Source organism: Dipodomys ordii, unplaced genomic scaffold, assembly GCF_000151885.1.
Source record: "Dipodomys ordii isolate 6190 unplaced genomic scaffold, Dord_2.0 Scaffold22, whole genome shotgun sequence".
Classification (NCBI taxonomy): domain Eukaryota; kingdom Metazoa; phylum Chordata; class Mammalia; order Rodentia; family Heteromyidae; genus Dipodomys; species Dipodomys ordii.
In genome coordinates this window covers 6,824,719-6,841,215 of record NW_012267238.1, presented here as the reverse complement: position 1 = coordinate 6,841,215, position 16,497 = coordinate 6,824,719, and the positions used below count along the sequence as shown (strand labels likewise).

Genomic DNA, 16,497 nt, shown 5'->3' with positions numbered 1-16,497 from the left:
TCTCAGGAACTTTACTGCCTGAACTGGCTTTAAACCACAATCCTCAGATCTCAGCCTCCTGAGTAACTAGATTACGGGTGAAAAACTAGCTTTTGTGGGATATCAATTTATGATTTTCAAGAAGATACCCTTCATGCACACTTTTTGTGTTGGGTGAAAGGTAAATCTTTGCTGCAGGATCCCGAGGAAGAGGTAATTCTAGATAAAGGAACTGGTCTGGAAAAAGGGTAAACAGATGCAGCAGTAGTACTCACTAGACAGTACGTGGAAAATGAACTATACAACTTGCGGGTAGGGACGGAAGGGAAAGACTAGGACAAAGCTGACAATGTCCAAAAAGAAATGTACTCATTACCTGACTTACGAAACTGTAGCCCCTCTGTACATCACCTCCATAATAACAAATTAAAGGGTTAAAAAAAAATGAATGATTTTGCCCAGTTTGGCTCCTTCCACGTACTTCACTCCACCTGGTGGTAGCAGATGTCCAAATCTCCACCCTCCCGCCAGACCTTGCAACCCAACAGGTGAGCCGCACGGGCCCTTCCGCAGTGCGGAATTTCGGGAAGGGACTTCCGGCGGAAGCACGCTGGGGGAAGCGTTTGGGCGCTGCACTGCCGCGCTCTCTGCCCTTCAGCGGGGAACTGGGAAGGAGAGCGCTGGTGTCTCCGGCCCGGGCGGAGGTCGAGGTGGTCTTCTGGTCACTAGAGGTGTGAGGCCAGGCCTCCAGGGGAAACGACGTCACCATGATGGACGGCCGGCCGGGCCGAGAGGCCTTAAGGTTCTTACCGGATGAGGCTCGGAACCTGCCTCCGCCCAAGCTGACCGACCCGCGGCTTCTCTTCTCGGGCCTTCTGGGCTACGGCGCCGGCCTGTTGGACAACGCGCTCCGGCAGAGGCCTGTCTTGACCAGCGGTGAGGCCGCGCGGGGTCGCAGGGCGTCAGGGCCTCGGCCGGCGCCGTGGGGCGCCCTGGCGGGGCGGGGGAGGGGAGGCGATCGGGGGGCGGGGGGCTGCTAGGAAGAGGCGCCTGGAGGCTCTAAGTTCCACCTGTCTCGCGCTGTGCGCTCCACGCTCGGTCTACCTTATTCGTTTTTTTGCTTGAGGAAACTAAGAAGCGAATCTCAGAAGGACCCTGGACTGCCCCCTGTCAATTTGCTGAGGGCAAAAATGAGCACTGCTCACACTTAGTGAATATCCTAACATGGAGATCTCAAAAACAGCATGGGGAGGGGTTACCCACAAATAATACAAGAGAGGTTAAAGCAGCCTGCCCAAGGTCACATGGCTAATTGTAAAGCTCGGTGTGTATGCTTCTCAGACTTCCTGGATATGACAGTATTCTAGGGATTTTTGTTAACATGCAGATTCTGATTTCATAAGGTTTAGAGGAGGAGCCTGATGTTATGATCTTCCAGGTACTAGCCTGGGGCTGTGGCCTGTTATCCTAGCTACTCAGGAGATTGAGATCTGAGGATTGTGGTTCAAAGCCAATCTGGGTAGAAAAGTCCCTGTGACTCCATCTCCAAAATAACCAATAAAGAACAGGGTTGAAGGCGTGGCTCAAGTGGTAGAGCACCAGCATGAAAAGGAGCAAAAGCCAAGCAGAGATTGAGGCTCAGCATTCAAGCCATGGTACCTGCATACCCACATTTTCACAATGCTGTTACTGCTCTTAGTCTAGGGCCCATACTTAGGAGGCTCAACACTGAGCAACCTGTATTTCCTATTATGTCTTGGCCTCCTGTCAGAATTCTGTTGATAATGATTGATACAATACCTGTGCTGAGAACAATGGATCTTTTTGGAAAAGATTTTTCTTTTTTTTTGGGGGGGGGGGGCATGGGGCCTGAACTCTGGCCCTGGGCGCTGTCCCTCAGCTTTTCAGCTCAAGGCTAGCTCTACCACTTGAGCCACAGCGCCACTTCCGGCTTTTTTCTTTTTGCTTATGTGGTGCTGAGGAATCGAACCCAGGGCCTCTGGCATGCAAGACATGCGCTCTACCACTGAGCCACCTTCCCAGCCCCTGGAAAAGATATTTCTTAACTCAGCTTTGATTATTAGGCAGAACTTAGAAAATGAGCATTCTAGGTCTTTGGGAATAGTAGAAGCAAATAGAGGTAAGGACCTATGATTGAGGAGCATTTGATTTTAGTGTACAGGTAGGGTAATGAAATGAGGCTACAGAGATTAGGTAGGTGGGTGACAGTTCTCTAGTTAGGCAAGCTTACAAGCTTCTGAGAGCTGGAGGAGTGCAGTGATCAAAGCTGTGCTGTAAAGTCACTTTGTCAGCAGTATGAAACATGAATCTGAGCTAAGCAGCACAGAGAGAAAGAGAATGAATTCAGAGGCTCAGGCAACTAGAAATCACCCCATTTGAGCCTCTTTCTATGTCATACCTGGAGGTCAGCTCTGAGCCTATGAAGCTACCATGCTTAAATAGTGAAATCCATCTCTTTGTACCTGACCCCTCAGTACAGAATGATCTTTGTCCATTTCCATCTCTGGGAACATGAGGTTGTCTCCCTTTTCACCCCACACTTGGCCAACCTGTCATAGGTATAATGAAAAGAACTCCACTTGGGAGCTATATAGCTGTGTTCCACTGCTTTCCAGCAGTCATTTTAGGTGTTCAGAGCCAAAGTTTTCCCATCTACAAAACATTAATTTGTACATGTTTGTTGTGGAAGTGAATGAGGTTCTATAGGTAAAATGTCTAATACACAGAAGGTCCTAGGCAAGTTTCTTTTCTTTATGATAAATTGTTACACAGACAGTTAACCATTTATTTGTTCAACATTGACTTAACTTTTCTGTAGGTTACTGGGTGTATGGGATGAGAAACAGCACTCTTGTCCTCAAGTAGCTTCTAGTGAAGTCAAGGAGGCAAATAAGTAAATAATCCATTACTGATCTCTGTGTGAAGGTACATACTTTGATAGAGACAGAGTGAGTAGAGTGCTTTGAGAGCAAGAAAGTGGTACAGATGGGAGGAAGAACGTTCCAGAGAAAGTAAAAATTGACCAAAATATGAAATATATACCACCTACTCTCATTTCATCGTTGTCAGTTTAGCATTTCTGAGAGAAGAGCAGAGTAGCCATGTGGTTCTAGGGATGTTTTCTAATCCTGAGGAATGTAAGTCAGTGTCCTGAGTTCCTTGAATTTCCCTAAATGGCCTTGGAAATTGTAGATTTTGAAGACTTTATTGAAAGCATTCTCCTCAGCAGCATTTATTGGTTGCATATCATGTCTGCTTAGCTCAGTGTATGAGATCGTGAATTCAGCTCCCAAGTACCAAAACCAAACAAACAAAAAACCCCTTGGTCCCATTGTTGATTAGGGCTGTAATCTTGGCTACTCAGGAGGCTGAGATCTGAGGATTACAATTTGAAGCCTGGGCAGAAAAGTCCCTGAGACTTTTATTTCCAGTTAACCAGCAAAAATGTTGGACTGTAAGTATAGTTTACAGTAGAGCACCAGCCATGCACTGAAAAAGCCAGGTGAGAACACAGAGTCTTGAGTTCAAGCCCTGATATTTGCCTGGATAGGTAGATAGCCAGTGTAGAATGTGTAACTCAGCCATATACCACCAGTCCTGAATCCTGCTAAAAAAAAAAAAAAAACCAACAGGCTGAGATCTGAGGATCATGGTTCAAAGACAACCTGAGCAAGAAAACCCACTTAACCACAGAGAAGCCAGAAATGGAACTGTGTCTCACATGGTAGAATGCCAGCCTTGAGCAAAAAAGCTAAGGGATGGCACCCAGACCCTGAGTTCAAGCCCTAGTTCTGGCACACACACACACAAACACACACACACACACACACAAATCTTGGAAAAGGTAGCTTAAGAGTTGATTATACACCTGAACTGTTTAAAAAATGTAATCCTTTATGTACAATGACTAATTTTTACTTTTTAATTTTAGGTTTGCATCGCCAGCTTCTATATGTTACTTCCTTTTTTTTTGCTGGATATTATCTTTTAAGACGTCAAGAGTATATTTTTGCTTTGAGGGACCATGACATGTTTGCATATATGAAATCACATCCAGAAGATTTTCCTGAAAAAGGTATTTCAAGTTAATTGTGAAAAACCTTTCTTTATTCTGCATCATTTTCCCTGGTTAATCGTATCAGTGATGTAGCCTCTGGTACTTCTTCTTTCCTACTGGCTCCCCATCTTCCTCTTGAGCTCATATGTCCCAGACTGGACTAGAAGTCACCCTGTAGCCCTTGAACTTGTGATTCTTCCACCTCTGCCTCTACTACCATGCACAGGTTCTCCTTGAATTAATTTGTCCAGTTTCTGACTAATATCTTTGTACCTCTGTTTTCCCTTGGACAGTAAATGAAATTCATGTCCCCTCTGTCTTCCCAAACCATCTGCTCAACGTTGAACTCTCCTCTCTTCCCATGGCTATTCCGCTGGCGATAAGCTCTTGCTTAGCTTGCTATGGCTCAAAGTGGTAGAGTACTATCCTTGAGCACAAAAGCTCAGGGATGGGGCCCAGGCCCTGAATTCAAGCCCCAGGACTTACACAAAGATAGATAGAGAGAGAGAGAGAGAGAGATAATAATGCTATTGATTGCCCCATAGAATAGACTTCTTAGGGTGGCACATTTCCTATTCTCTGGTAGAAATACTGCCATTCTATGTCTTCCTCTCTAGACTATTGCCTCATCTTTATTTTCCCAGCTTCTAACACAGAGCCTTCACAGAGCAAGTAACCGTGTCTCTTCTCCCATCATTCATCTCTTCCAGGGTGCTACCAGGAGAATCCTAGCTGAAAGGTGAAGGCTTAAACAGAGAACAGGGATAAGCTAGGAGGCCAGCAGTTGATGTAGCCAAGCTCTTTGTATTCTTCTTTCTCAGTGCAGGAAGCTTGGGAAATGTTTGTCCTCAGTCTGCCCTGTATTACTTAGACTGTGTTATACCTTCCTCCTGATACATTCTTCCTCCTCTGGCTCCATGCACAAAGCAAATTCCTCTTCAAGATTTATCATCAATGAAACCTTCTGCCACTGAATTTCCCTCAGCATACATTGTAGGATCAGATTTTTAATCTGTTTTTGTGCCTATCCTGGGACTTGAATTCAGGCCCCATGACTGGACCCAAAAAAAAAAATTTTTTTTTTGAGACAGCCACTTACTGTATAGCTTGGGCTTTCATTGAACTAAAGATCCTTCTGCCTCCATCTACCACTTGCTAAAATTACAGGTTTAGGGGGCTGGGAAGGTGGCTCAGTGGTAGAGTGCTTGTCTTGCATGCATGAGGCCCTGGGTTTGATTCCTCAGTACCACATAAGCAGAAAAGCCTGGAAGTGGCACTGTGGTAGAGCACTAGCCTTGAGCTGAAGAGCTGAGGGACAGTGCCCAGGCCCAGAGTTCAAGCCCCACAACTGACCAAAAAAAAAAAGATTACAGGTGTGTACCACCATATCTAGCTTTAACTAAGACAGTTTGGCTTACCAGAGTTTCCAGTGTTTTGACACAGATTCTTAAATACATGAATGAATATTTCAGTAACAGAAGTGACATTTTTGATATTTGATAGATTAAAAAAAAATACAGCTTGGGAAACCAGGCACTGGTGGCTCACACCTATAATACTAGCTACCCAGGTGGCTGAGATAAGAGAACCACAGTTTGAAGCCACCCTGTGCAGGAAAGTCCATGGGACTCATCTCCAATTAACAACTAGAAAACTGGAAGTATAGCTGTGGTTCAAAGTGGTAGAGTGCTAACCTTGCAAAAAAACCTCAGGGACAGTGCCCCCGTCCCCTGAGTTCAAGCCGCAGGACTGACAAAAAAAATACAACTTTGAGCTAGGGATGTTGTAGAGCACTTGTCTAAAATGTGCAAGGCCCTAGGTTTGATGGGAGATACAATTTTGTTTGTTTTTTTTTGCCAGTAGAAAGCCATGTAGATGGATGTATCAGGAATGGGGAGTACTCAGATATTAGGGCTGGAAGGAATCTTTGGGAAATGTTGTTTCCTAGAAGTGAGGCCTAGTGGCTGAGAGTCTTTTTATTTTTTGGTCCAGTTGTGGGGCCTGAACTCTGGGCCTGGGCGCTGTCCCTCAGCTCTTCAGCTCAAGGCTAGCGCTCTACCACTTGAACCACAGCGCCACTTCTGCCTTTTTTCTTTTTGCTTATGTGGTGCTGAGGAATCAAACCCAGGGCCTCAGGCATGCAAGACAAGTGCTCTACCACTGAGCCACCTTCCCAGCCCAGTGGCTGAGAGTCTTTAGCCCCAAGACTAGGTATTTCTAATCCCCTCCATCAGATAGCCTCACAGCCTCCTCCTGTCTCTGGAGTAGCAGAGCCCTGGCACGTGTGCCAGGTGCCCCCTGCACTGACAGCAGGGCCACAGAGGCCTTGGCCACCTCAGCTACTGGTCTCCCCTAGCTTATCCATGCTGATCTGTTTATTCCTCCTATACCCTTCAACCAGAATACCCCCAGCAACACCTTGTCTGTCCTGCCAACCATGTTATCACCACAGATTCATAAAGAACATACCAATAATTAACAAATTCTTTTTTAGGACAAGTAAACAAAGAAATTCTTAGGGGTCTGTATTTATCCGTTGGATCTACATTAGAGTAGGTAATTTATAAACAATAGGAAATTGTTGCTCACAATTTTGGAGGCTGCTGGGAAGTTCAAATCAAGGAACCAAGAGTTCACTATCTCGTTTACTGGGCTTCCTGGGTGGCACCTTCTTGCTCTGCTTTCATATTTGAAGGGACAAAGAAGGGCTGGGACCATTGCTCAAGTGGCAGAATGCTTGCCTAGTATGTATGAAATCACGAGTTCAGTCCCTAGTATATGGGGGGAAAAAGTACAAAGACAAGCTCTCGTGTATTTTAGAAGAGCATTAATCCCATTTGTAACAGGATGACCAAATCACCTCCCAAAGGCCTCACCTCTTAACACTGTAGCTTGGAAACTAGGTTTCAACATGTGAATTCTTTGGGGGACACAAACATTGAGACCATAACAGGTAAGATTAAGAATGTAATTTATTTATTTAGTGTGTGTGTGTGTGTGTGTCAGTGTGTCAGTCCTGGGGCTTGAACTCAGGGCCTGGGCACTGTCCCTGAGCTTTTCTGCTCAAGGCTAGCACTTTACCACTTGAGCCACAGCTCCACTTCCAACTTTTTTGGTGCTAATTGGAAATAAGAGTCTCATGGAGTTTCGTGTTTGGGCTGTCTTTGAACTTCAATCCTCAGATCTCAGCCTCCTGAGTAGCTAGGCTTATAGGTGTGAGCCACTGACCCCCAACAAAAAATACAATTTTTAAACATAATTTTGAAAATAAATTTTTCATGCTCTTTTATAGAAAAGAAAACTTATGGTGAAATTCTTGAAGAATTCCATCCAGTACGTTGAAGTCTTCAAAAACTTGCTTCTATTTCCTCTTATTTCTTAATTTTATGGAACATGTTTCCATGACAACTGAAGTTTGTGTTAATCTAGATGTTAATACCTATAATTAAAATAGTTATGACTACTCTGACTTGGGGTTTTTTTTTGTTGTTTGTTTGTTTGGCATTAGTAGAGTTTGAATTTGGGCCTCACTTTTCATAGGCACGTACTACTTCTCAGCCATTCATCCAGCTCTTTATCATGCAGGTTTGAGGGGCGTGGGGACAGGGGAGGGTGCTGGTGCTGGTCCTGGGGCTTGAACTCAGGGCTAAGGAGCTATCCTTGAGCATTTTCACTCAAGGCTAGCTCTCTGCCCTTGAGTAACAGTTCCACTTCCGGCTTTTATGGTACTTAATTGGAGATTAGTTTTGCTGACTTTACCAGACTGGCTTCAAACCACAGTCCTTAGATCCTAGCCTTCTGAATAGCTAGGATTATAGGTGTGAGCTATCAACACCCAGCTTGTGCTGATTATTTTTGAGATTGGGTCTTGTTTTGTGCCTGGACTGTGTACCACTTGTTTTAGGTTTACAGGTTTTAGCTGGGATGACAGGTTCATGCAACCACTCTCCCCACAGCTTCTTCATTTGAGATGGAATCAGACGTTTCTGCATACACTGACTGGAATGTCAGTCCTCTCAATCTCAGCCTCCTCCTCCTACATAGTTTAAGATGACAGACTCAAGCCACCTCACTCAGCTTTATTGCTTATAACTTGGAGATAAGAATCTCACAGATGGGGCTGGGAAGGTAGCTCAGTGGTAGAGTGCTTGCCTTGCATGCCCGAGGCCCTGGGTTCAATTCCTCAGCACCACATAAGCAAAAAGAAAAAAGCCGGAAGTGGCACTGTGGCTCAAGTGGTAGAGCGCTAACCTTGAGCTGAAGAGCTGAAGGACAGCGCCCAGACCCAGAGTTCAGGCCCTGCGACATGACCCAAAAAAATTTAAAAAATAAAATAAAAGAATCTCACAGACTTTCCTGCTTGGCCTGGCTTTGAACCATGATCCTCAGATCTCAGCTTCCTGAATGGCTAGGATTATGTAGACAACTGACTTCTTCCATCAGTGACATTTTTCAAGTTTAGATTTTGTAATCAGGTTTTAGAGATTAGGAAAACATATATACACAAACTTACATACATGATTCTAAATTGGGTGGCTGTATGCATAATGCCAAATGGTTTCTGGCCAAAATCCAAAGAATTCTGCCACTTGTTAAAAAAAAAAAAAAGTGAAACTGTGTAACTGTCAGAGAAAGGGCTTGAGAAATAATGAAATGTGTAAATGCAGGTGGTTGGTTTTAGATTTTTTATTTGTTACTGCAATAAATAGGTTTATGGTTCACTGGGACACTTCAGTGATCAGCAGGTATCAGGTGAGCCACTCACCTCTTAGTTCTAGAAGATAAAAGGGAAGGAACAGAGAAAATACAGAGGAGAGTGTGAGAGAAATAGCCTATTATTAATGGCTCTCATAGGTGCTTTTGATTTGTCTTGCTTTGTTTTTGTACTTTGTGAGGTAGGTAACCGTATTCCTATTCTACACCTGAGGGAATTTAGACTCCTGTGTGAATAACTTGCCTGAGATCACTAGAGTGGATAACTGCCAAGAGGAGGGATGTAAGCATTGCTCATGGTCAACACATTGGCTCTTTCTACTGTTCCACACTAGACATTAGACTAACAGCCAGTCCCTCTTGAACCACACTGGTCACCATCCTGAGCTGCATGAGGGAGTTAAAAATTGCAACAAACATCCTCAGATTGGCCAGTGATTGGATTCCAAAAATTGGTTCTCGGAAGAAGGTCCAGAAGCATCCCTGAGACACAAGCCGCCTTCACTTCCAGCTGCCAATCCCAGTCTTGCTGCTCTCCAGGCTGATGAACTGCTTGCTGTGAGTCATCCCCACTCCGGGAGAGTGACCTGGGGAGAGCATAAAAATTTAAAAAGCCACATCAGTACAAGTGCAAACAACTGAAGTGCTGTCACATGCCTACTGAAGTAGAAAGTGCAATGAAAAACAAATGTTGACATTGCTTTTGGAAATTTGGCAGCACTTCAAGTCTGGAAAGTCAAAGACTATCCTAGGATCACTTGTTTGACTTCTCTACATTTATTTTTGTTCCAGTCCTGTGGCTTGAACTCAGGGCCTGTGCATTTTCATTGAGCTTTGTTCGAGGTTAGTGCTCTACCACTTTGAGCCACAGCTCCACTTCTGGCTTTTTGGGGTGTTTAATTGGAGAAAGTTTCATGAACTTTCTTGCCCAGGCTGGTTTCAAACTGTGATCCTTAGATCTCAGTCTCCTGAGTAGCTAGGATTACAGGCATGAGCCACTAGCAGCACCTGGCGGAATTATTGCCACATTATTAGATAATGCTAATTCCCAATCCTGCCCCTAGCTAAGACTGCAGAATTCTGAGACTGTAAGGATCAGAAAATCGGCCGTGTGGACATAGGGAGTGAGATTAGAGTTAGACCAAGATTTTGCAATTTATTCAATCTGTAGTTTGTTTTACTTCTCAGACCTCCAGGGTTTTTGTTTTTATTTTTTTAATCTGTTAAAGGTAATAGTTCATTAGATAATTAATAGGCAAGTGATTTATACACTACTCAATGCTAGTTGTTATTTTTACTGTCATTATCGTGCAGTGAGGAGATGAACCCAAAGCCAAGGCCTCACAGCTCATTAGTGCTGGAAGCAAGACAAGACTCAGCTCCCCTGAGGCCCCTGGCTTAATTCAAGAACCTTTGGGAGAAGTGGCGCTGTGGCTCAAGCGGTAGAGTGCTCACCTTGAGCTGAAGAGTGCAGGGATAGTGCCCAAGCCCAGAGTTCAAGCCCTATGGCCAACCAAAACAAAAAACCTTTGGGCTGGGCACCGGTAGCTCATGCCTGTAATCCTAGCTACTCAGGAGGCTGAGATCTGAGGATCACAGTTCAAAGCCAGCCCAGGCAGGAAAGTCCATAAGACTCTTATTTCCAATAAACCACCAGAAAACCAGAAATAGCGCTGTGGCTCAAGTGGTAGAGCACTCACCTTGAGCTGAAAAGCTAAAGGACAGCGACCAGGCCCAGAGTTCAAGCCCCAGGACTGACAAAAAAAAAATTGGAAGGCAGTCCAGGAAGCCTCAAGGGGAGCCAAAAACAGGGTTGAAGTTCAGTTTGGCTTTGAGCTGAAGAAAGTACCTGAAATGATGTTTCTGTAGGCCCTGTGGGGGAAGTGGCCATTTCATTAACTCAGAATAGCAGAGTGGTATGATGGACAGAACACTCAGTTCAAAGACGGAACCTACCTTGCTTGCTTTTTTTTTTTTTTTTTTTGCCCAAGCTGGCCTTGAACTTGAAATCCTTCTGCCTTAGCCTTCTAAGTACTGGGATTACAGGCATGTATCACTGTACTTGGCTCTAGTCTTGGTTTTGTTCTCTTCCTATATACATTTGAGTCATTTAGCCTCTCTGGCTTTAATTCCTTTCCTAGTAAAAGAGATAAAAATCCTGTTCCATATTACCTACCTTAGGAACCTTTGAGGTTCCGATGGATATGGATGTGGTTTGTAACTGATGAAGCTAGTTTATCATAAAGCATGGGTGGCAAGTAGGCTGGGGATGTGACGCAGTGGTAGAGCCATAACCTACTTGCACAAGGTCCTGGGTCTGAATCCCCAGTGCTACAAACAAAACAATAAACCAGACCTGGCAAGTGCCATGGTCCAGTTTCTCCCACTCGTTACCCATGAGGGACACTCAGGAATGGACCAAGCCCACTCACACCTGACAACCCAACCCCTGTGGGGATATCTGGGCTCAGACTCCAGCACACACACATGTGAACACACAGCAGGGCTTCCCAGCACCTTGGTGCTTCCACAAAGTGAGTGTCAGTGTCCAGTCCCTTGGCTTTCCTGTAGGCTGGTTGCAACCTGGAATGGCAAGCTCACCCCTGCCCATTGCAAAGGGGGTACCGTAAGCAGCCTCAACAGCATGCCTCGTAAGTACACTTTTGCAAGTTCTGACTTGATTAGACACTGGAACGCACTGCCACACACACAGATTTCACAACGTACACCTAAGCCGATACACCTCCCTTGGGTTAAGTGTCTTCATTTGCAAAATGGAATTAAACTCATCTTTCTTTTTTTTTTTTTGCTAGTCTTGGGGCTTGAACTCAGGGCCTGGGCACTGCCCCTGAGCTTCTTTGGCTCAAGGCTAGCACTCTACCATGTGAGCCACAGCGCCACTTCCGACTTTTTCTGTTTATGGGGTACTGAGGAATTGAACCCAGCGCTTCATGCATGCTAGGCAAGCACTCTACCACCAAGCCACCTTCCCAGCCCCTTAAACTCATCTTTGATGGTGAAGAATGATGGCACACATCTTTTCTTCCTAGCACTTGGGAGGCTGAGGCAGGAGGATCATGTGTTAGAGGTCAGGCCAGGCTAAATAAGGAGACCCTGCCTCAAAAACAAAACAAAAAATACCATCTTTGTAGGATGACTGTGAGGAATAAATAAAACGTTTCTATGTTGAGTGTGTGATGGCTGCATTGGCACTTCGCTTGTGCTTAAAGAGAAGCTACGGATGCCTGGATGGGCCTTAGTGGTATGGCACATTCCCTGAATTATATACAGTTATCTGTATACCTGAACTAGAGCCCATAGCTTTCATCAGATTCTCTGTGTGTGTGTGTGTGTGTGTGTGTGTGTGTGTGTGTGTGTGTGTGCACACACATGCCCATGCCAATACTGGGGCTTGAGCTCAGGTCCTGGGTACTGTTTCTTAATTCCATTCCACCACTTCAGCACACCTCTACTTCTGGCTTATTTGTGCTTAGTTGGAGATAAGAGTCTCAGACTTTCCTGATGGTGCTGGCTTCAAATCATGAGCCTCAAATCTCAGCCTCTTAAGTAGCTAGAATTACAGATGTAAGCCACTGGTACCCAGCTTCTGGTTTTTTTTTTTTTTTTTTTGGGTCCGGTAGTGGGGCCTGAACTCTGGGCCTGGGCACTGTCCCTCAGCTCTTCAGCTCAAGGCTAGTGCTCTACCACTTGGGCCACAGCGCCACTTCCGGCTTTTTTCTTTTTGCTTATGTGGTACTGAGGAATCGAACCCAGGGCCTCATGCGTGCAAGGCAAGCGCTCTACCACTGAGCCACCTTCCCAGCCCTGGTACCCAGCTTCTAATCAGATTTTTAAAGAAGTCAGCTGAGAGAATGTTTGCTCAATTCACACATTTACATGTATTCATACTTACAAATAAATGCACACATACAAAAACACATAATGTCCCCCTGAGATAGTTACTCACAGGCCACTTTCTTGGTTCCATTAAGGCTCATCATGTTCATGCATACTGGGTTAGCTAGCTGGTAGGGCTGCCCCAGTCTCAGGTGCTCCCCAGTGATGCTCTGAATACCTGTCTTTACGACAGCTCTTACTGAGCCAAGCTGTCCCCATTAGGCGATACCACTACTTCCTCTCCCCCTCCCCTAAATATCTCTCAGAGGACTCTAGCATGGCCACCATTACCTACCCTAGAGTTCTCAGCCTACAGGATCTGGCCTGTCAATTCCTGGTACTTCCTTGTCACCTCCTGGGCTTTCAGGGTAAGGTGGGTCAGGATGTGATGAAGGCTGGAGAAGTGCAGGTGGAACCGGGCCTCCAGGTCCAACTCTGAGACCCTCTCTTCCTGGGCCTCCACTCTCTCGGCAATTTCATTCTCAGCCTTGTCAGTGTGGACACCTGCCACCTTGGCCAGCCATTCTTCCTTGGGGAGCATCCCATGTTCCACTTCCAGGCAGATGGTCTTGAGCATGGTGAAGTAAGTATAGAGATCAGGGGTGTCCTGTGCCCGGTCCCCAGGCCCATTCAGCTGTACATCCCGCAGGAGGCTGGGTATCATCACCACCTGCTCCATATTGTGTACCACAGCTGAGTACCGGTCCATGACAGTCAGCAGGCAGTTGTTAGGGTAGCGTTTGTTTAGCACCTGCATGGTTGCCTGCTTCCACAATCTGAGTCCGGCAGACGTTTTCAGCACTATTTCTAGGCTTTGGATCTAATGGCAGCTTGACGAGATGCCAAGGCCTGGAGGCTGGTTCAACACAGCCCCATTTTAAGCCAATCCCAGAGTATGGGATCCAACGTCTGCATCAGGTGATCCATCTGCCCAGGGGTAGACCTGCCAGCCTTCTGCTTGCCATTTCAATGCTGCATGATTACCACAGCAAGAGCCCAGTTCTTCCTTCAGGATCATGCAATGCCAGATAGAAGAAAGCTTTTCCCCTTGCCAACTGGTTCATTGGACAGCAGGGCAAGCGATAATTCTTCCAGGTCACTTGCGGTCAGGCCTCTTTGCTGCCTGCCAAGGGTAGCCTTGAATGCTCAGAGTTCACTTCCTCATTGTGAAATGAACAAGGAAGGAGAGTCCTGAAATAAAACCGCATAAATGTAGACAAAGAACACTGAAGTCAGGGCTTAGATACCCACCAGAAAGGGATCTAGGCCATGCTCAGGTTCTGATGGGCTTTCTTGTAGAGAATGATTTCATCATGTATTCTATTATGAACAAAACTCTTTGCAAGACACAGTAGCCGGGTCTGACCTCAATCAGCCGGCAGGGTTAAAAAATATATATAAAATTGCTTCCTAATGAATAGAAAAGTCTTTTTTTTTTCAAAATCAATATGTAAGGTTAAAGAATCTAACTTTTCTGATCCCTGGAATCTTAGCTACTTAGGAGACTTAGGAACTACTTAGGATTCCAGTTTAAAGCCAGCCTGGGTAGAAAGTTCTGAGACACTTATCTCCAGTGAACCAGCAAAAGGCAGAAGTAGAGGTATGGCACAAGTGGTAGAGTACCAGTCTTGAGGGAAAAGCTAAGCAAGAGCTCAAGATCCTCAGTTAAAGTCCCAGTACTGGGGGACATACACACACACACATACACACACACATGCACGCACACGCATGTAATCACGCATGCATGCACACATACATGAAGGAAAAGAATTTAATTTTTTCTTAGGTCTGATTATGTGGTTTAGTAGTTAGATACCTGGTATTTGTCTAACATACAGGAGGCCATGAGTTTGGTTTCCAGCAAAATAAAAAATAACTTCAACAGATTACTTAAGCAAACATTTGAGTAATCCACTTGGAGCCCTCAAACATTGCTTTTGACCTTTACTAGGAAAAAAGAAATTCTCAAATATTTTCTCCTCAAGAAGATGGGGAACTAGATGCTGGTGGCTCAGGCCTGTAATCCTAGCTTCTTAGGAGGCTATGATTTGAGAACTGAGATTCAAAGCCAACCCAAACAAGAAGGTCCCGGAGACCCTTTATCTCCAACTAATCAACAAAAAGCCAAATGTCAATCTGTGGCTCAAGTGGTAGAGTACCAACCTTGAGCAAAAAAAAAAAAAAAGGCTAAGGGACAGCACCCAGGTCCTGCATTCAAGCCCCCATACCAGGATAAAACAAAGAAGTAAAAAAGAGAAGAGGGCTGGAAAGGTGGCTCAGTGGTAGAGTGCTTGCCTTGCATGCTTGAGGCCCTGGGTTCGATTCCTCAGCACCACATAAGCAAAAAGAAAAAAGCCAGAAGTGGCGCTGTGGCTCAAGTGGTAGAGCGCTAGCTTTGAGCTGAAGAGCTGAGGGACAGGCCCAGGCCAAGTTCAAGCCCCACGACCAACCCCCTCCACCCCAAAAAAAGAGAAGATAAAATGAATAAATAAAATGGATTCCTCTTATATTAGGATATCCAGGATCTCTGAACAGTAGTCACAGCAAGAGACCTTAAGCCTGGACCTTGTCATTTGGGTTCTAGTTTTTTCCACCAACCAATTTGCACTGCAAACAGATTTCAGGGCTCGAGTATCCCCAATATAAATGGAAAGGCTTGGAAACTTTTGAAAAGAAAACCTTTCCAGCTCTGATTGTGTAACTCCATTTGGATCTATAGCCAGGCCCCTGGGGGCAATTAACTCTGCCTTAGTTCCTGTGATTTTAACCCAGGCCCAGGGTCACCGGTTGGAAACTGGCAAACAGCATGTTCTGTGGTGGTCAGGACTAGGAGAGCTGATTGCAGCGTGGAGACAGGCCAGGAGAGCCCCAGGAGCAGCTGCCCTCTGCCTCTTTGGCCCAGTTGCCTGGAGCAGCCCTGAACCTCCCCTGTCTCATCCATAATACTAAAAAGGCCTGCAGCAATTAGTTATGGCCTCTGAATTTGCAGGTTCCTCTCAAACACATTGTCTTATCACATTACTCTGCTTCTGACACACATATTTTAATCTTATCTGAGGTTAGTCTATCCCTAGACATGACCCTGGGCTTGAACCTGAGTGAATCAGCAGTTGGAATAAGAGCTGTGAGCATGAATGAATGCAGAGTACATGAGGAAAATCTGAGATAGGCCTGCACGACCAGCATTAGCCACCAGTGACTCTAGACTGAGACTGACTCCAGGTCTCCTTCACAGACAGAAGGCCCTGGGTAAAATGTCACCAGTCTTGAGCCAGATCAAAAGACAAGGGGTTGTAAGGGGTCAGGCTGGACAAGTTCTGGGAGTGGAGCAGGGAGAGAGGCATGGGACCTTTTCAGGGGGTTCAGCGTTGTTCCTCCTCTCAAAGATGCCACATCGGGTCCAGCTGGGCCAAGACGAATGGGAAAGTCCAACAAAGGAAAGGAGGAAAGTTGCAGAAACTAGACTAGATTCAAACTTCATTTAGGTTCCCACAACTAAGGGACAACTGGGGAGTATAATTGGGTAGTACTGGGGATTGAACTCAGGGCCTTGTGGCTGCTAGGCCTTCAAATTAAAAAAAAATTTAAATTAAGGGACAACCTATTTCAGGGTCCAATGCTCACTGTCCTGAGAACTGAAACTGAGTGAGACATTTCTTGGCATGACCTTGCCCTGAATGCCCTAAGATGGAAAAACTAAGCTAGCTCCAGAGGGACTGGGGTCAAGGTCCTCACTGGCCAGGACAGAAACATCATGTGAATCTTACCCTTGTAAGATGATCAAGTGGTGCCCAGAGCTGCCAGGCCCCAAATAACCCTACCTGGGCTTG

At 45.5% G+C, this 16,497-nt stretch overlaps 2 protein-coding genes across 2 annotated transcripts; one reads left to right on the top strand and one right to left on the bottom strand.

The window, feature by feature from the left end:
- Positions 1–593: 593 nt before the first annotated feature.
- Positions 594–7,526, top strand: Ndufc2 (NADH dehydrogenase (ubiquinone) 1, subcomplex unknown, 2, 14.5kDa). Its single transcript, XM_013013892.1, has 3 exons — positions 594–915; positions 3,932–4,075; positions 7,350–7,526. Exons 1-3 carry the CDS (start codon positions 747–749, stop codon positions 7,397–7,399), a joined length of 363 nt encoding a protein of 120 aa, XP_012869346.1. The 5' UTR covers positions 594–746; the 3' UTR covers positions 7,400–7,526.
- A 1,204-nt stretch (positions 7,527–8,730) lies between these two features.
- On the bottom strand, positions 8,731–13,515 carry Thrsp (thyroid hormone responsive). The gene is made up of 2 exons (XM_013014024.1): positions 12,963–13,515; positions 8,731–9,357 (listed from the first exon to the last, which is right to left on the bottom strand). The coding sequence occupies exon 1, from the start codon at positions 13,422–13,424 to the stop codon at positions 12,978–12,980; it is 447 nt and encodes a 148-aa protein (XP_012869478.1). The 5' UTR covers positions 13,425–13,515; the 3' UTR covers positions 8,731–9,357; positions 12,963–12,977.
- Positions 13,516–16,497: the final 2,982 nt, after the last annotated feature.

Excerpts from the sequence above, each read along its gene's own strand:
- Thrsp (XM_013014024.1), bottom strand. The coding sequence starts at position 13,424 with ATGCAGGTGCTAAACAAACGCTACCCTAACAACTGCCTGCTGACTGTC.
- Ndufc2 (XM_013013892.1), top strand. The coding sequence starts at position 747 with ATGATGGACGGCCGGCCGGGCCGAGAGGCCTTAAGGTTCTTACCGGAT. Across the intron at positions 916-3,931 it reads GAGGCCTGTCTTGACCAGCG|GTTTGCATCGCCAGCTTCTA; the intron begins GTGAGGCCGCGC and ends TTTTAATTTTAG. Across the intron at positions 4,076-7,349 it reads AGAAGATTTTCCTGAAAAAG|AAAAGAAAACTTATGGTGAA; the intron begins GTATTTCAAGTT and ends GCTCTTTTATAG.